The 20,913-nt window shown below is 40.9% G+C and overlaps 1 protein-coding gene across 2 annotated transcripts in view; it reads right to left on the bottom strand.

The window, feature by feature from the left end:
- Nucleotides 1-20,913, bottom strand: part of DPYD (dihydropyrimidine dehydrogenase) — a 613,360-nt gene that overhangs the window by 225,878 nt on the left and 366,569 nt on the right. For both annotated transcript variants that reach the window (XM_054037742.1, XM_054037743.1), the window contains exon 13: nucleotides 12,039-12,254. In XM_054037742.1, coding sequence (XP_053893717.1) covers nucleotides 12,039-12,254 — 216 coding nt within the window. The remainder of the gene's footprint in view (nucleotides 1-12,038; nucleotides 12,255-20,913) is intronic.

The following is a 20,913-nucleotide window of genomic DNA, read 5'->3' as shown; positions in this document are numbered from 1 at the left end:
TAGTGCATTAAATTATAGCAGACGCCAGACAAACAGAGGCATTGGCAGTAATTTATAGAAAAAATACAAAGTAAACTGTATTTACTATGTATTAAATATTCAATATAGAGTTACAGTGAAAATTTCCTGGTAGATGGTATCTAAATATATAGCTAAGTTAGTTTTGTAGCTACTATTTTATGTTTATGTTTACTTATGTTTATATTTATACTCTGAATTCCAAGTCTGTACTTTGTAGTTAATTACCTTTGTGATATAAAAAGTGAGACAATAGATATATACTGGGACATAACACAATGATATCAGTATAAGTCAAATGTATGTAAATTGAACAAAAATGACAAGGTGTTACACATATGAATCTAAGGTTATATGTCCTTATATTGTATCATTTGAAAAAAATTATGTGATAGTATAATTAAACACAATTAAAATGCACATACTAAGGCAACATTAAGATTGTTTTTTTTCCTTCTTCTATGGATTATAAATTGTATTTTGCTACGACTGTAGTATTTTGAATGAGTGCTCTGAACCTGGTGTAAGGGATGTACATATTTACCTCTTGTTACCATTAACAGTGGGATTTACACATGCAAATCCCACACACATTGACTGTGTGACAGACTCCAGAATCCATGACCACATTATATTAATATTTTGATAAAAAATAATGAAAGTTGCAAATCAGAATTGAAAATTGGTGGGAAGTGTTGTTTAGAATGAACTAACACAATACATTACTTTAGTATAGTTATTTTAACATATGCAGTGCTTCAGGTCTTTAAAAAAATATGGGACTTCATTTTGCTCTCCCACTAATGACAACCCGGAGTAAAATCACCAATGTCAGTATCAGGTGTGCCAGCAAAGAATGTAGAAGAGCAAGGGCTTAATTTTCCTATGTCTTACATTGCTTTTACACTGATATGATTTCACTGACTTGAACTAAATCAGTTTTCACACTGATGTTATTGAAGTCAGTGCAAGCTTGTCTCCATGAGGACATTCAGGAAAATTAACCCAAATTAGCTAAAGATATGAATTAAAAGTGAATTAGTTAAACAGCATTAAACCCCTACATGGACACACTCAGTCAGAATTAAAGTGGCCTTAATTTGGTTTAGCCTAATTCATTTGGGAAATTACTCAAGAATTAAGAGGAATGACATAAATTTGCAGAAAAGCATCTAGTCTACACACAGAAACTGCACTGACTTCAATAAAATCGGTATGAAAACTGATTTAGTTAAATCACTGCAAACCACTGTGTGGAAACACATATCGTTTTAAAACTAGTTACAGCAGTTTAGCTTATGCCTGTAAATTTACCAGTGCAAATTGAATCAATTTACACCAGGTTTACTTTGAGTTAAGTGTACCCACACAGGGTTTTGAACCACTGTGAATAAATCAGTTTAAAATCACAGTTTAAACTGGCACAATATTTCAACAGACATGATCTGCTCCATTGTGTAGAATGTATTGTGCATTCAATTAGGGGGCACATGTTTTCTCTCCATAACACACTTGATGGGATGGGCAAGGAAGTTCTCAGACTGCCCATGGGTATGGCAGTCTGAAAGTGGCTGGATGAAACAAGGAAAACTTGGGTAGTTGAGTTTGCAGAAGAGACTTCAGTAAATCAGATCCACCCACTGTAACCATTTTAGAAAAAAAACTTGGCATACACTTTAGGAAGAATCAGTTATTTTCTACAAAGGTAATACAAGAATATCCAGCTTGTTTAGTTTGAGATGATTTGTAAAAAAGGAAGTTGTGGGGAAATGCTTGGGACTTTTAACCAAGATTTAGCTAATTGTAAAGATTTACTTGTGTTGCTAATGCTACTTAAATTGCATCTTTATTGAACATTTTCCATTTCGGGCATGTCACATATTATGTAGGACAGAGTGCAGCATTGTTACTCACATGAAACTCCTACTGAAGTCATTGGGAGTATTTAGTGTAGGTATCTGGCAGGATTGGACCCTGTGCATTGATGAGGTGTTTAGCAGAACATTCAATACTAGATTCTCATAACAATGGTTTTACAGAGATGTACTTCCATGGACTTCACTAGAATAGCTCTTGATTCACACCAGTGTAAGTGAGAGCAGAATCAGTCTCATTCAAATGTATGAACTCTTCTATTAGAATGTAGTATGATTTATAAGCTGCCAAAGGCTTTCAAGATTAAAGTTTAAGGGCCAAATTTAGACTGTGTATGAGTGAATAAAACTCAGTCTGTTGAATTTGGCCCATTGGCCTTAACCACTGATTAAATGAAAGAAAATACATAACCTAAAAAGCATTATTCAAAACTAAATAATCCAGGAAACTGTTCACTACTTTTAAAAATATACACAACTTGCCACTGATAGCCAGTTTTGCTTGCAGCCTTGAGGAGGTCCTCTTCATGCCAGGCATTTGGGCTTTTTGAGTCAAAACTTAGGAAAAAGAAAAATGTGCTCAAAATGCACAGGGCAGAGGGACTGAATCTTCAGTCCCCAGTTTACAGTAACCAGCATACCGGCTTAGGCTGCTACTTCAGGTTCAGTGGGTTGGTGGTGGTGGTGGGGGGGGGGAGGAGGTAAATATGGTATGCAGCCTGGCATCCCACTCCTTGTAGGAATCTGACCTTGTGGAGCTATGATGTGTGCAGATTTACTGACCTCAGCCCTGACATGCCACATCCCACTTTGTGTTCCATTGCAGAGTTGTCATGGAGTTGTGCATCTTCTATGGGAATAGCAGAGTTCCTCTCTGTGGGTTTTGTGCTGTGTGCATCCCATTGTCCAGCAATTGCAAAATATTTCAAAATCACCAGGATGTGGCTATTTGGGTTCATAAAACTGTAAATGCCACTATGAGAAATCCATTCTACAAATGGGGATTTTTCTTTTCTTTAAAGGACTTCTGAATTCTGATTTTTTACAAACATATTCCACTATCTTCAGCGCTTCAAAATGGTAGACAATATAATCTGACTCATTAAAGGTAAAAATTATCCTTAAAAACATGGGACTCTAGTCACCCCCCTTCCACTGATTTCAAGGAGTAGGATCAATACTTGCACCTCAGTAGGAGGAAGACTTCAGTTGAGTTACACCAGGGATGAATTTAGGTCCTCCTCCTTTTTAAATACCCAATACACTAAATATTCACAGATAGATTCCCTGGTCCCTCTACTTCCATTGTGCTGCTACAGGTATGCAAGAGATAGGCTACATCCCAATGGGCCTAGAAGTGACATAGCTGGCCTTTCTGCCATGCCCAGCAACCCCTGGTGTAAGAGGGGTAGGGGGGAGAGGGTGTGGCACTAGCCAGAATGCAGAGCACTCTGGCATTCCTTAGCTGGCACTATGATCTTTGGGGCAGTTAAAGTTGTCAGAGTTGAGAACTGCATCTAACATGCCTTAAAAAGCAAGCCTCTATGTTACTGTAAACTCTGCCAGGCACAGCAGAGAATTTGACCCTTAAACTATCCTACCAGGGAAATGAGCTACTGAAAGATTATGTGAAAGACATTTTTTCCTGCCTTTTGCTCAGATTTTCAGCATGAACGTCTTCTCTTTGTAACTGAGTAACATTTCTCTATTTAAATATACAAGTTAAATGGAATCTTTTAGACACAGTGAGTTGTTTAATAATAATTGCATATTATTTTATGTCCCCAGGATAATTTTTATTTCATTTGTTAATCTTTGCTATACTTTAAAAATCTAAATCTAAAAATCAGTCGGCCATAGAATGCAATATTCTTCATTGCAACTATTCTCAAATTCACAGTTTATATTTTCAGAATCATTTGAGCATTTGTAAAACAATAAATAATTCAAGTCAGAGGCAAGCTATGTGTGCTAAGAAATCCAGTAAAATGCTGGGGGTTTTTTGTTCAAGAATGTAGTTAATAAAAGTTGTCCTTGATGTTATTTAGTAGAAAGCCAAACCATCTTTTTTATATTTGACATTAACAATCTGATCATTTGTCTCCCCAAAGAAAGCCCATACAGGCCACACAATAAAGAATAGTAATATTTCTGTTTACTGAGATATCAAATGGCATTTCGCAGCAAGTCAATGGTCTATCTTCGCTACAGCATACTAGACCTCAATCTGGCATCTACAAATGTCAAGAGCATATAAAAAAATTATAGGATGAAAATCAAAAGCATGTTCTAAATTCCTAAAAAAAGAAACATAGTTCACCTAAACATATTTGCTGTAGAAATCAATGCAATATTCAGCTGTCAATCTAGAAAAACAATGAGGGAGGGATGCTGTCAGTAGGACAGGATAATAAAATTTCAAGCAGATGTTCAGGCAGGGCTCTAATTCTCACTGAACTCCCTTGGTAAGCATTTAATTTCTTTATCATATGCAAGCTAGGTAAATTGTACTTCATCAAAACTGTATTGTGAAATATTAATATTTCATATTATAGCAAAACTCCACAGAATAACCTTTGTCATATTAAGAACATCAGAATTTCAAATGTCAAGGTTCTGCATTTTAATACACCTTAAATAGTTTTTTGGCTTGGCACCATACATATAACTACTTTAATCTAAATTACTGTGTTGTAATATCATTCAAAAATATATATATGTTTTTAACACAGGTTCACTTCAGTGAAATGCTAATGTTATGGAAAACAATATGTCACTCGAATACAATTTTACCACCTACAATTATAAAGAGAGGTACATGGAGTACAAATGTACACATACTCAGCTAGCTGAAGCATGAATCAGTGTGTGTAATAACAGCATGCAGAAATATAGTACTTTTGGGTCAAATTAATGCACAATATACAATATCCTTCATTTAGATATGGTTTGTGAAAATATATTGTAGAATCTATTACTATGTATTGTACAGATATAAATTGATAAATAAAAATTTTCTTGCAATATAATGTTTTAGTTGAAATTTAATTCACTTTTAATCATTAGTCTGTTTTTAAAACTGGCAATGCAACTTGCAGCATACAAAGTGAAAAAATATTGGAGGTTTAGAATGAAGTCAGTCTACACATTTATTTCTGCTGGTACTCCTAATAAAGGCAACTGCTTCTAGGTTATTGAAAGTGACAGCATCACAAATCAATGCATGTCACAACAGAGTAAAGACAGATGTCTCTGATTAATCAGAATTAAATTTTTACAAGTGAAGGAAGCATCTAAAAATCAAAGCGAACATTCTGCCATTCCACTTTTGTTTTTTTCTCTTGCTCCTTTTGTTATACAGTGAAGTGAGGAAACCACCCCAACAACTGAATCCATAGTTTAAAAAAATTACAAATTTTGATACAAACTCTTCAACAGAATATATTAAAAAGAACTCTAATGTAGACAGAACAGTAGATGTCTCAACTTTTCATAAAAAAAAATAATTAAAGAATAGTCTTCTATAAATTTTCTGACTATAGATTTTGATTTAAGAGAAATTCCATTTCTATGTATGGTGCAATATCCAGATAGAAAAAAAAGCCCTCCAGTATATCAAGACTTATTAAGAATTATCACCAGATGATACTCTTTTTAATTAAGCTAAGAGATTTCTCCCATTGCAGGTAGCTATCTGCTTTTCAGAAATGGTTCTGAAAGTAGTAATGATTGGTATATGAATATAGGTAAATGTATTTTAAATAGGTTTATTAGTAACTGAATTCTTTATGTGGACTTTATTTTATCTTCTTCCCTCCACCTTTTTCCTCTAACTTTTTACCAACAGAATTTATACACAGTAACTTTGAAGCACAGAAACTCTGAATAAGACAAAAATAGTATTTCAGCCAGACCTTAGGGAGGAAAGGAAATTTAGGGGAAAGAGAAGAGAACGACCACGCTATACTGAAAGCACGAGGGGGCGTTGTGCAGGCTTCCTGGAGGAAGACAGTAGTGCAGTCAAGGCAGCACTCACCCTCCTTCCCCTTGAGGTGTGATTATCAGGTGAGTTTGAACCAGCAGTGCAAGTAGGCCAGAAAGAAACAGCAACAGCCCGGCCGGAGGAGAGGGCTGGGGGTTCTGCTCCTTTCCCCATTGGGAGGGGCAGCAGGGAAAGGAGCAGAATGCTGGCAGCTCCTCTGGCAGCTGTACTGCGCCCCCCCCCCCCCCGCCCTGTCTCCAGTGCAGCAGGAGGAGGACAGAGTCCCTCACCTCCGCCCTGGGTAACATGGGATGGGTGCAGAGAGGGGATGGGAAGAGCGTGGGGGCCCCTGACTGGGGGTGGGGTGGTGAAGAGTCATATGGAGGGTCACGTGGGGAGGTCATGTACACCCCTGAGTTGGTGCCCTCCTTCTCCCCCTGTGCCGGTAAGACATGGGTTTTACTTGCACTACTGGTTTGAACCTGCTGGGGGCACTGTGCTAGTCGCTCCTTTTTAGCGGGGCTGGGAAGGAATTTTTCCCTCACCACCATATTGGCTTTGGTGGAGTGGGGTTCTTTCGCCTTCCCCACAGGGGGTGTTAGGGAACACTTATTATGGTGAGCACAAAAGGTGGTAGGACATATGTCGCAACTTATTTGGTAAGTGTGGGGCGGATGTCCAGTGCAGGTACTCCATAGGGAAGGCATCCAGTGACCAGATAAATAGCCAGGTAAAGGACTTAAAAAGGAGGTGCTGGTTAAAGGAACGGAATGGTGTGGGGTTGGGAGCTCCTATGGTTGAACCCCCGTCCCATCTTATAGCCCACCTTACCCCTCCTATGAGGGGGGATGGATGGTAAGGTCCCGGCAATGGATTAGCTGGAGGGACCTGGATGGAAAAAAGAGGGGGAGCTGGTGGAAGCCCACCCCCACCTAGGGTAATTACAAGATAAACAGGGTTTACCTGCACTGTACACTTTTATCTGCCAAGCAGTCCCAGACATGTAATAATAAAGTTGAGGCCTGATTAAATCCATATCAAGTGTCTCCTGTCCTTCTTTCAGTATAGCTGGACAAGGAAGAGAGTGTGATTAATAGGGCATATTTGTTCTCTGTTGTTTTCCTTGCCCAGTGAGAATCTGCTTTAGAATTAGTGATCCCTGTTTCTTTAAAAGATCAGAGCTACTTGATATTCATTAGTACAGATATTCACAGATATACTGTACTTTGATTTTGTAAACATAAATGAATTTTACATTTATATACATATATGTATATATCACAATCCAATAGTTTATAATTAACACCTGTTTTACACTGTAATAACATGTACCTCCTAAAATATTTACCGTAGCATCTATTTAAGCATATAAATGTTCTGAGAGAATTTCAGATATGACTTACATTAGATTGCCTGTATGTTACAATTATAATGCAATACTGCACAAGAACACATGTCATGATGCACATAGGACTGAATCCTATACACCACAAACAGAAGGCCCTAGGCACAGTGGAACTACTATGGCTCTGCTGTACCAGGGGTGGGGCAATGTTTGGGGAGAGACCTAATACTACATGACACGGGGTAGTGCTGCTGCTTTCTGTGGCACATGGGGTACTGTGTGGGAGAGGCAAGAGCAGCTCTTGGTTTTGAGGAACAGACGCATGTGGAGAAAGTAGGTAAGGAAAAGTTATTTACTTATTCCCATAATATAAGAACTAGGGGTCACCAAAGGAAATTCATAGGCAGCAGGTTTAAAACAAATAAAAGGAAGTTCTTCACACAGCACACAGTCAACTTGTGGAACTCTTTACCTGAGGAGGTTGTGAAGGCTAGGACTATAACAGTGTTTAAAAGAGAACTGGATAAATTCATGGAGGTTAAGTCTATTAATGGCTATTAGCCACGATGGGTAAGGAATGGTGTCCCTAGACTCTGTTTGTCAGAGGGTGGAGATGGATGGCAGGAGAGAGACCACTTGATCATTACTGTTAGGTTCACTCCCTCTGGGGCACCTGGCATTGGCCACTGTCGGTAGACAGGATACTGGGCTAGATGGACCTTTGGTCTGACCCAGTATGGCCTTTCTTATGTTCTTATGTTATCTGTGGCAACATGTCTGCAGATCTGCTGTCCAAAAATCCTTGGGTAAGAGGGGATACAGAAACCTTGGATGGCTCCCACTGGTTGTAGGAGTGGCTGCCCTGGTGTTCTAGAATGGAATTCTGGCCAAAAAAAATTTACACCCATTCTTCTGGACTGCCCAAGGCTTGGAGGGCCACATTCATTGGTGCAACCTGTCTAGAGACATACTGGCCTTCTGCACAAAGTCAAACCAAAAGGAAAAAAAGAAGCAGCACTCCATGCTGGTGAGTCGATGAGCTGCTTGCAGAGGAAGTAAAGCTTACGTAAATTGAGGCCCTTGCCTTCCAAGTGCCACAAATCTTCATCTTGGCTCCTGCCTTTTCCCTCCTTCTGGGGCTAAGGCTTCAGATGCAACTGTACTCTTTTTCCATCTCTCTCACTGTCACCCTGCTCTTCTCTCTGATTGCACTCCATGACAGTTGCCAACTTGGGAATCTGCCTCACGTCACCCATTTTTAATATAGTACCAAAGGACACCATTGTCATTCCCAGCTGCTGGCACACAGACTATATCTCTGATACAGGGGAAGTCACTGGCAGCCACACGATGCTGGAATTGCATTATATAGTCACTACTAAGAGGTACATAGATTTTGCAAGACGGAACCATTTCTGCTGCTGCAGAACTCTCCATAGCCCCAGAAGCTATTTTATGCTTGGCTCTTGAGTTTGTGTCCAAACAACAATTGAACACCCATGGCTGGCCTGGATCAGCTGACTCAGGCTCATGAGGCTCCGGCTGTGGGGCTGTAAAATTGCGATGTAAATGTTCGTGCTCAGGCTGGAGCCCAAGCCGTGGAACTGTGCAAGACGGGAGGGTCCCAGAGCCTGTGCTCCAGCCCGAACCTGAATGTCTAAGTGTGATGCCTTGCAGCCTGAGCCCCTCAAGCCTGAGTCAATTGAGCAGGGCCAGCTGTGGCTGTGCCACGGGTTTTTTATTCCAGTGTTGACTTACCTTTACTGGATATAAAAATGAACATTAGAGGGTTGAGCTTGCATAGGGCAGGTGCACAGCATTGTATGTAAATGCCAGGTAAAGCTGATTTCATTTGTTTTCTGAAGATAATGCTTAAGCTCATGTCTTCTTGGACATGCCAACACTCTCCCACCAGCAACCCCCCTATTACCCAACATGTATAAGCGTAAGTAAATTGGTGCACAAAGCCAAGTCTGAGTCTTCTACTCCATGCAGAGGAGTGACACACAGTTTTACTTGTGCCCACACATAACCTCCACTTACACTTGTTCTACAGGCCAAGAGTCTCCAGTTCCCTTCTGAACATTGCACAGGATTTATATCAGTGTAATCAGAAGCTAACTAAACAAACAGATCAAAGACAATTGTACATTATACTGACCTATATTATTCCAGACTAAACTCTGATTATTTGTTCAAGTGTTAAACAGACTGAATCTCTGTGTACTACTCATTGTTGAAATAAGAACTGTTCAACTTGTCTTCCTATTTGAAATATTTTAGTAGTTTAACAGCATTAACATTTTGTTGTTTACATAAATAGAAACAATTGCATTTCTTTTTGCACCTAACATCTCTGTATCTCAAAGCACATCACAAACATTAAGGCTCAACACCTCTGGGAGATATTGTAAAAGATATAATGGTATAAAAATCACTTCAGCCAGCTCTTGGGTGGGACATGACAATTGTTCTATAGCACACAGCAATGCTACTCCAGAGCTTAGGGCCAGAAATGAATAATACTATATCAAACTAAGACTTCCAGGGAAATTTACCTAGGCAGATTCTAATAATCCAAGTTTGAATGAGTCAAGGGCACTTTGCTCAACCTCCTTTTCTCTTATATTAAAATAATACCATGGGATCTTCAATGACTACTTCAGAACCTTGGTTTTACTGAACATCTGATCTGAAAGACATCAAGCAAAAGCCTCACCTCTAGCAGCACAACGACTACAGGAGCCCCATGATAAGTCACTGGTTCAGTACTGAATCTGACAAAAGTGCCAGTGAAAGGCCAACACTACTTCCTGTAATGTGTGTTCCTCCAAAGAAGCCTACCCAAATACTAACCTAGCTCACACCTGCTTAACTTATGAGATCTGATATAGTCACAGTGCAAGGTAACATGGCTGTAGGTGTATCTGATTAATAAACAATTCTCAGTATTGGCTGGATCCTCCCATCAACTTAGGCACTGAATTAACTGAAATTAACAGGGAGTTCTGTGCAAACACTGATGACAAGGTATGCTTCAATTAAACCTCTTCCCTTAAAATGTTTCAATAAGAAAAAATTCTACATGTGTTGTACTCTATGAGCCAGTTCTGGATTTCCATTACTTAGGTATAAATCCAAAGTAGCAATGACTTCTATGGAGTTACTTCATACTGGTTGAATGACTGAGATCAAATTTTGGCTACACATATTTTGTAATGAAGCATGGTAGGACACTCTCACTGCTCCCTTTCTCTTCTCACTTTACACTCTCTCTAGATAAACTCATTCACTCATATGACTTCAACTACCATCTCTACAGAGATGCCTCACAAATTTGACTCTTTCCTCTTGATATGTCCCCATCCATCCAATTCTGCATCTCAGCTGCCTCACTGACATCATCTCACTGCCACAGGAAACTTAACATGGCCAAAGCTGAGCTCCTTATCTTTCCTCCAAGCTCTTTTCAAGTCCATCCTATTCTCTGTTGCTTTTCAATACCACAGCCATGCTCCATACTACTCAGACCTGCAACTTGGGGCTCATATTTGACTCCTCCCTCTTCCTTTTCCCACACAGTCAAGCCATGTCCAAAATGTGTTGCCTCTTCCTCCAAAACATTTCTAAGATTTGTATTTTTCTTTCAGTGTTTACAGTTAAAATTCTTGCTCAGTCCCTCAGCTTCCCATCTTGATTGCTACGACCTCCTCCTTCTCTTGGCCTAACACACATGGTACCCACTCCCAATATGTACAAAATACTGCCATTAAGATCATCTTCCTTGGCCATTACTCTGACCTTGTCTTACACTAGCTTCTGCTCTCCTACTGCTTCGTATTCAAGCTTCTTGTCCTTGCATTCCAGGCCTTCAGTAAAGCCCTGCTCTTCCCTATCTTTCTGTCTTATCTTATATTGCTACCATTCCTAAACTCCCCTATGATTCCAACAGCTACATAGATACATAAATCCATTGCTCACACAATCATTTCTTTGACTTCATCCTGATAGCCCTTACATGTGGAAAGATCTTTGTGAGCTGTTCAATTCAAATCCTGCCTGAAGACCCATTTCCATTATGATTCCTAAAAGAAACTAGCTGATTAGTAATGGTAAGGCTGCGGGTTAAATGGAGATAGTCTATGTATTATCAGCAAAATGGAAACAAATAGTTATCAAACATTGTTTTATCAAAAGGAGGCCAACCTCCCCCTTTATTAAGCAATCAGAACACTCTCCTGCTATACTTGGTCTATCTGTTCATTTTGTCTCTTTTAGACTGAGAATGCTTTGGAATGAAGGCTGTACCTTGTTTGGATTCTATAGCAGTGCTTCTCAAAGCCGGTCCGCCGCTTGTTCAGGGAAAGCCCTGTCGGTCTGGGCCGGTTTGTTTACCTGCCCCATCCACAGGTTCGGCCGATCGCGGCTCCAGGCCAATGGGGGCTGCGGGAAGCGGCGCGGGCCAAGGGATGTGCTGGCCGCCCTTCCCGCAGCCCCCATTGGCCTGGAGCGGCGAACCGCGGCCAGTGGGAGCCACGATCAGCCGAACCTGTGGACAGGGCAGGTAAACAAACCAGCCTGGATCACCAGGGGCTTTCCCTGAACAAGCGACGAACCGGTTTTGAGAAGCACTAGCACTCAATGGGTACTACCAGAAGCAAATAACTGAGTAGTAATAGTAGAAAAGTAGGTAGAATATTAATAGACTCCTAAAAGCTTTTTAGTTGACTGGATCTAATACTTATTTATATTCTCAAAACATTTAGATCATGACTAGAACATACCATGAAATTACATACGCCTTAAAATATTTCCTTACCTTATCGAGGGAGAATGTTTTGGTCAGAGCAAATCCCCATCCTGCTTCAAATGCTCTTCGAATCATTGAGGAACTAGTAGTTGGAGTTGCACTGGCAAGACCAAAGGGATTTGGAAACTTCAGTCCAGCCACTTCTACACTGATGTCTACCAAATCAATAGGAGTATAGAAGAGAGGTAATTCTGGAGTAGTAGAAACTGCAGCACCGTATAAAGACTGTAAAAACAAATATACAAATATTTTTGTCATCTGAATTTTATATAATTTCTTGTTAGCATGAGGGAAAAAATCACTCAGACACTTAAAATATTCTAATATTTTATGCTTGCAAACTGATGAAAACTGACTAAAACATTTAGCTGGCCATGGGCAAAAAGTCATACATCAAACATCTTCATTTTAAAAGGGAACATGGTGTTGATGCTGAAATATTATTTCAGTGTATTACTCTGAAATACAACCAATTAAATAAAATAACTTTGTTAAAACAACAGTTACAATGAAACAAGCATACTTACAGTTTTATCAAAGACACTCTGAGTTAATGTTCCAAGGCCATGGTTAACTAAGCCTTGTGAAGCCTAGACATTGTAGTATTGACTAAAGGAACTCCAAAGGTATGCAATGGGACTGAGCAAGTGAGTATTCTACTATAGATCACAATGCTTCAAAGATTTATGCCCCTTAAAGTTTAATTGAAGTCAGTGTAACAAATCACAGTCTATGAATTAAATGTGAGCAAGTCTTTGCAGAATTGAGGCCTCAGTCTTACACCTACATTTATTTTCTTTCATAAGTAAAATCTTTGCTTCCCAGCAATTTTAAAATACCATATACTTAATCATAAGCTGGTTCATTTATAAGCCTACCCCCCCCAAGATGGATAAGTAAAAATGGAAAATGTTTATAACCCATTCATAAGCCGACCCTATAATTCAGGGGTCAGCAAACTACGGCACCCGGGCCATCAGGATAAGCCGCTGGCGGGCCGAGATGGTGTGTTTACCTCGAGCGTCCGCAGGCACGGAGGTAAACCTAAGTAAACAAAGTGTCCCGGCGCACCAACGGCTTACCCTGATGGGCCGGGACAGCAACTGGTGGGGAAATTTTTTTGGGGGGGGAGAAGCCCCACATGACCCCATCCCAGCCCAGGACCCCCACACTCTCCCCATCCCATCCCTTCCCACCTTAGCTTGGGAGGGCCAGGGGAGGATGTCTCTGACCTGGCTGGAGCTGCTCTGGCAGGCTGGGCAGGATTGCCGCAGCATGCTCCGGTGGCGTGGCCACAGCCTGCTCTGGGAGGCTGGGCTGAGCGGCGTGGCTGCAGCCTGCCAGCCCCAGAGCTGCAGCTGCTTCGGAGGCTGGGGGGAGAGCAGCGTGGCCAGAAGCGGAGAGACTCTGGCCCCGCCTCTTCCCTTCTGGCTGTGCTGCCTCTCCTTGCTCTCTCTGTTGGGGGGAGGGGCTGTGTCCCACCTCTCCCTCTCTATACCCGTTCATAAGCCGACCCCCTTCTCTGGTGCTTCCCTTTTTTACTAAAACAATTCGGCTTATGAACGAGTATATATGGTAGATCTCTATTTAAAAAAACTGGTGTAAATCTTGTTTCTAGCAGCTACACATTATTTGCATTTTAATTATTAATGTTCTCATATTTTTAAACACCCTGGGGTAGAAGAGTTAATATACCATTTCCAAAATGACAACCAACATCAGTTGATACCCCATCAACCTCTGGGGTGGTTAGGGTATCTGGGACTCAATGCTGCAACCTATACTCATGGAAAGAGGTCTTCTTTAGAACCACTAGGACTATTCACATGAACAAGTGCTTCAATATTGGGATTAACTGTATCATAAGATACAACGGTTGCTTAGATACACTAAAGAGGGAAGACTCCAGTAATCATAGAGTGAAAGTGCTCCACGTGCAGTATCACTTAGCAACCTGCCATCACTGGCTCAGTGTTCATCCAAGCTCCTACACATTCTTTTTTATGGTGTGTATCAGGCATATCTGACAGGAGTACTGTAGTAAAGTACTACTCAATGTGAGTATTGTAAGGGTGCCAGAATAAGCCCCTAATTCTGGATTGCTAGCTAGGAACTGGACCAAAGAAGAGCAAACAATATAAATATTGTAGTTATGTTTCCTAACAGTTTTAAAGATATCTTAGCCACTTGATTTTTTTTTAAAAAAGAGGAAATATACATATGAATGCATCAATAAAAAATTATAAGGCATTTTTGCACATGGATTCATTGCACATTTGATTCCCCAGAACTGATTCAATCAACCCTAACATAGCTGGCTTTTGACTATCAAGTAAATAATGTTCATTTACAAATAATGGAAATATTTGATTATCCATAATCACTTGGAAGGTGTTGTTACAGTACAGCAATCATTAAGAACTGACCAGATCAGTGGCTTTGCTTCACAATGCCTAGATCATTACAGGTGTGTTCTCTTGCTCTTAAGCATGGCAAATGTACTGAGCAGGCAGTGGCCTCTGCCTTTGGAGAAGAAACACCCTAAATAACTGGCAAGTGAAGGAGTTGCATGAATGGACACTGAGCAGAATCCTATCTAGTTCATGATGGATGGAATTAAGATCTGTGTCACTGAGGGTATATCTACACTGCAATTAAAAACCGGTGACTGGCTTATGTCAGCTAACTTGGGCTCATGAGGCTGAGGCTAAGGGGATGTTTAATTGTGGTGTAGATGTTTGGGCTCAGGCTGCAGCCCAGGTTCTAGGACCTGAGGTGGGAGAGTCCCAGAACTCAGGCTGCAGCCTGAGACTGAATGTCTACACTGCAATTAAACAGCCCCTTATCCTGAGTCCGGAAAGCCTGAGTCAGCTGGCATGGGGCAGCTGCAGGTGTCTAATTGCAGTGCAGACATACCCTAAAAACCTTGAACTTGAGTCAGTAAAGTCGGGGGAGGGATGTGGAGGGGTTTTCAACTCCTGAGAAGCACAAAAAAAAAACCAACCAAACAAAAAAACAACACCTCTCTTATGTAAGGATGGAGATGATACTCTAAATACTCTGTAAAATCTTCCAACCCTTGTGTTGCTGCCCTTTGTTTTGTTTTTAAAGAGCTTATTTACTCCATTTTTCTCTTATGCATGTTATTAAAGGGCTGAGGAGGGCATGAGAACTACTACAGGTTTTTCAGGGGCTTTAATTAAAGAAAGTCTTGATGCAGAATCTCAAAATCTACTCCCTTCCTCCCAAATTTAAGAAGCAGGAATCAAATCACCTGACTCTTCGTATTTTCTTCCGAGGTAGGGTCCAAATCCAGAAATGGCATGTTGGGCCAGACTCCTGGCTGGTGTAATGCAACTGAAGTTAATGGAGCTATGCCAACAGAAAATTTGGAGCTGTGGATATTATCCAAAATGGCAAAATTCGCTTGAGAAAAGTTGATTTAATCAGATTCCAGCCATTTGGGACCAAATTTCCCTGATGCAATGACTGTTTTCTGGGTAGTGACTTTTACATTGCTAGCCATACCAAAGACAGCAAGAGTATGGAGGAAAATGTAATTACTGAACCATTCCCTTCCATACAAGCCACTCAGTGCATTCTAGATATAATGCTCCCCAGAGCTCTGGGATATGTCTACACCGCAATAAGAAGCCTGTGGCTGGCCTGTCCCAGCTGACTTGGTCTTGCAGGGCTCAGGATAAGGGGCTGTTTAATTGCAGTGAAGGCTTTCAAGCTCGGGCTGCAGCTCAATCTCTGGGACCCTCCCACCCTACATAAGAACATAAGAACGGCCATACTGGGTCAGGCCAAAGGTCTATCTAGCCCAGTATCCTGTCTTCCGATAGTGGCCAATGCCAGGTGCCTCAGAGGGAATGAACAGAACAGGTAATCATCAAGTGATCCATTCCCTGTCCATTCCCAGCTTCTGGTGAACAGGGGCTAGGGACACCATTCCCTATAGAGTCCTAGAGCCCGGGTGCCAAACAGAGCCCAAACATCTATACTGCAATTAAACATCCCCATAGCCCGAGCCGCACATAGCTGATTCAGCTGGCATGGGCTAGCCATGGGTTTTTAATTGCAGTGTAGACATACCCTGAGAGGCAACATGTCTACCTGAGTCATAGTGCTTAGCAGAGCACCTGCTGGGGAACTCCAGAGTTCCACTGCCCCAAACTCAGGGCCATGACTTCAAGGTACTATTGTGACCTAATATTTCAATATCTGAGTAACCACCTGCTATTTTTCCTTTCTGTTATTAATTTAAAAAAAAATAATGGACAGCTCAGAAATTTGATATTAGGATACAAAACCTTTCACCCCAAAGTCACAGGCTGAAATCTGGTGTAGGTCAGGAGTGACAGAAATTTATTACCGTTGTCTAGATGTTAGGTGGCCTGTGTTCTCAGTGTAGTTTTTACTGGACAAGATGTTCATTCTCAACTGGCACCATTTCTGGTGCAAAGTGAAGGACAGGAGCTTAAAATATAAACCATACATAGTACAGTGTGGAAAGAAAACAAAGGAGTTAATGGGAAGTGGTGGTATTGGAAGAGTCAGGCAAACAGTTGAAAACAAGCAGTGTATTCAAGCCTAGACTATGATGTAACTATCTGCTCTGAGTAAAGGGTGGTGCATAGTAAACTTATGCCTCTTTTCCTTTCTGCAAGCAGACTGCAGTTATTTATTAATTTTTTGATTATTCAAAATTGTTCAATTGTGGTATGTAAATACATTTCAGCCTGTGGACTGCTCATAAACTGCTCAATCCTGGTATGCCTAAAAATATTCGGTATTCAAAATTCAGTATTTGATTAGTTGCTTAAGCCATGTCATCCTGTATCTGTTTCCTGGCTCGATGACCTAATCTTCAAAAGCTACTTCCACTGCCACATGAAATGAATTTTGTTTCAAATGAATCTTAGCTAAAGGCAGCAAATGTGCTTTCTGTGATTTTGTATAAATAAAACTTGGCTTGTGCAAGATAAAAAAAACTTCTAATGAAAGGAATTTGGGACGCGCAGATTGAATGTGCCCATGTAAGAACATGAAAGCTTTGCTGCATGCTGGCCTGCAAACTAGTTGATCACCAGGGTTTCCAGACATCCACTGAAACACCTCCAGGCATAGACCTTTTCCCCTGACATTAGGAGTCTGCACTCTCTCTACACCCTTGGTAAACTGCCTTGAGAGAGAAAAAAATTGTGACTCCACCTAGATGCAAAAATGCATTGACTCCACCAGAAGCTGCCTACTCCTGGTGCCCCACTCCCTGTTAATGAGGGTCACTGCTGTCTGTTTTGTCATAGTGGTTTGGAAACCACTTTTACAGCCTGAATATCTCCAACAGCCTGATACTACACTTCCACATCTCTGATGATCGCTGGCCCAACGAGGTTTCCAAAATGGGTCTTTCATCCCAAGAGGCTGGCATAGGTGGTGACAAGAATTAGGGAATCCAGGTGAGTAATCAAAATGACAAAATATGCACTGCTGTAAGATGAGGCCGAGGGTTCAACAGTCGGTAGCAATGCTTCCTTGCAGATTTATCTTCCCCTCCTCTTGTCACACTTCCTTTTGCCTTTTTTTATGTTTGTTTTGCTTTTCACAACCTCTCTGTTCAGCACAATGCTCATAAAGGAACTAAATTTACTAAGTCAAATTAAAATGCTATATAGGTTCCTAATAGGAAAAAATAAGCTTTATAATGATGATTGACCTGACACACAGTAAAAGAAAACATGTAGGCAAAGTTTATTTATAATCATTCTTTCCCCGATTTTAGAAAAAGATGATAAAAAATTCTTGCCAGATTCTTCTCTAATTTGTTGTCAACCAGTTGAGTCTATAATTGTGGGAATTCAGATTCCTGGTTACCATGTCTCCATAGTTCTTTGAAAAGCATGCCAAAATCCACAAACATTTTGCATGCAGTGGTCTTCTTTCTTCTGATCTGGATACTCCTGCAGAGACAGTGTGCTCTGTAGTGAAGAACACAGGACTGGGAGACAGGGAGATCCTGCATTTTAAAACTTGCACACTGATTCGCTGTGTGGCCTTGAGCAAGTAATTTCACCTGTCTCTGTCTGTTTCCCTAACTGTGGATAACTACTTGACCACCTACCTCATGGTATTATCGCATATAAGCAATGTCTATGCAATGCCTTCAACACACAGAGCACTAAAAAATGCTAAGTTTCATCAACATCATTCTTTTACTGAGAGCCTTCTCCTCTGCAGCCTTGAATGATTTTCCTGAATCTTTCCACTTCATTGACTCGCTCATTTAAAATCTCATCTGAAAACCTGTCTATTCTTCCTTGCCCGTACTCACTCTCTTTTCTATTATTTAGCTGTGTAATTCTATTATTTACAATCAGTCACCAAAGCATTTTGTATGAAAGGCACTATTCAAATTAAAAAATTGTACTGAATTGCAGTGTATTATCCCCTGCCAAGGAACTTGAATAGGCTTTGTAAATATGCACTTATTCATTCTAAAATTACATATTTGTTGAAGCACAATAGGAGAAGTCCTATATCTCAGAGATATGAATTAACACCATACTGTTACCCCTTTTGACTCAACCGGTTACCCAATATTTGAGGTGTTGGGGATTGTTTACTTTAGAACAGTGGTTCTCAAACTTTTGTACTGCTGACCCCTTTCACATAGGAAGCCCCCCTTATAAATTAAAAACACATTTTTATATATTTAACACCATTATAAATGCTGGAGGAAAAGTGTGGTTTGAGGGTGGAGGCTGACAGCTCGCGACCCCCCATGTAATAACTTTGCAACCCCCTGATGGGTCGTGACCCCCAGTTTGAGAACCCCTGGTTTAGAAGGAGAAATTGATGATGGAGTCAGGTATTTCTTCATTGCAATCTTATTTATTTACAAAGTACGTACAAAGTCTTATTTTCCTAAACACCCCAGGAATTAATAACAGGAGGTTTTTCGCTCACAGTCCAAGCCTCTTTTGAGCCAGCATCACTGAAAAAGCTCTCTCTCAGGGCCACACTTCCAGTGCTTTTCTAACTATCTCCTTGCCTTTCTGCTTCTTTCTACCTGCTTCCTGGTTGTTTCTGACTCTTGCATTCATGCAGCTAAAATCAAATAACTCACCGGCTACCTTCTTTTTGCATACTGTCTAGTCTTTGGGAGGTGACATTTTAGTCCCTAGGGCAGTGTTTTCCAATGTTTCGGCTAACATTAAACAAAGGGGGCATTTAATTGTTCCCTCATTTAGCCTGAATAGAAGGCAGCCAGCATGGCCAACAGCTTCAAAAGACAAGCCTGAGGAAATGGCCAGTCTTCATAAAAGAAATACAGTCCAGGCTCACTAGATATAAAATTCACATTATTTATTTATCGCATGGGAAAGTGTGTGTGTGGGGGGGGAGGGGCATCTGCTTTAAGTAGTACAATATCAGTGCCCTTAAAATAATATTGGGCCAGATCCTCAAGGAACTGCAATTTACATCAGCTGAAGATCTGGCCCACTATTATTTATTAAGTGCACAAAATAGCTTACAGTCTGCTCTAACAGGTAGACAGAGGACACAGGACACACTGAGTGGCTCAGAGGAAGGAAAACAGATTTTAAAAATACTTATTAGTAACTACAGACTCATTGTAAACAATGCCAGAAGAGTGAATCTTTAGGGGGGATTTGAATAAGGAGAGGATGGTGACTTGGCAAACAGATGCAGGAAAGGCATTCCATGTATAAGGGGTGGCGTGGAAAGAGACAGAGAAATGGGAGAGTGAGCAGATGACAAATGCAGCTTCAAGGCTGGTGCAATTGGCCAAGCAAAGTGGGAGGGGAGAACACCGTAAGAATTGCGACCTGCACAGGGCACTGAGGGCAAGACTGAGACATTAAAATACTGAGGCACTAGGTAATGCAAAACAACAAACCACTCCTGCTCCATGTGCCTTGCAGAGAGACTACTTCTTCTGCCTCAAGGATAGGAACAGAGGTTATATAGGGAATAGCACCCAATGCTGCTAGTCTTTAAGTTGGGCAAAGGGCTGAACTATTATATTACCCTGGTCTACAATACAAACTTATATCAGTATAACTACATCACTCAGGGATGTGGAAAATCCACCCCCCTGAACAACGCAGTCATACCAACCTAGTTCCTAGACAGCGCTATGTTGACGTGAGGGCTTCTTCCATTGATAGAGCTACCGCCTCCTGGGAGGTGGAGTACCTATGCTGACAGGAGCAGCTCTCCTGTCGGTGGAGGTAGTGTTTTCACTAACCCGCTGCAGTGCTTTAAGTATAGACAAGCCCTAAATAAATTAGCAAAATTAAGCACGGAAACCATTACATATTCACGGCATAACAAACAAAATGTAGACCTCAGGAAATAGTCTGAGTAGTGGGCAGCCTGGTGAATTGGGTTGCTTCTACGTGGATCTTTATCTTCCTCTATCTTTGAATTACATTGATTCTATTTAGAATGTATAGGAAAGTTCTAATGGAACAGTCAGACCAGGAAGGGACAAAAGTACTTCCATCCTCAGTTGGGTTTTGGCTGGTCTTGTTTACAGAGGCCATAAAGATACAGAGTTCAGCCAAGCCTGTGCTTTTCAAGCTGGTGGAAGAATGCTGAGAAGCAAGGAATGTTTGGTCTGTTACTGATGGAGAACGTCCAGTGTGAGATCAGCCAAAATGCTTCTGTAAATAATTCCTAGTTTTGAACATAAGGCATTCCCTTTGGAAAGCCCTTGACTCTGGAACTCACACTTCTCTTGAATGCATGCCAGAGTTTGAATGATTTGAGCTTCAGGGCACATGTAAAGCCCATCTGTTTGCTCAGCCTTTTGCCTGAACTAGGCTGAGATGTGAGGAGTGTGCTGTTTAAA

The sequence above is a fragment of the Malaclemys terrapin genome, chromosome 8, assembly GCF_027887155.1.
Source record: "Malaclemys terrapin pileata isolate rMalTer1 chromosome 8, rMalTer1.hap1, whole genome shotgun sequence".
Classification (NCBI taxonomy): Eukaryota; Metazoa; Chordata; order Testudines; family Emydidae; genus Malaclemys; species Malaclemys terrapin.
Note: the sequence above shows the minus strand (reverse complement) of the source record. Positions and strands in the feature narration are given on the sequence as shown.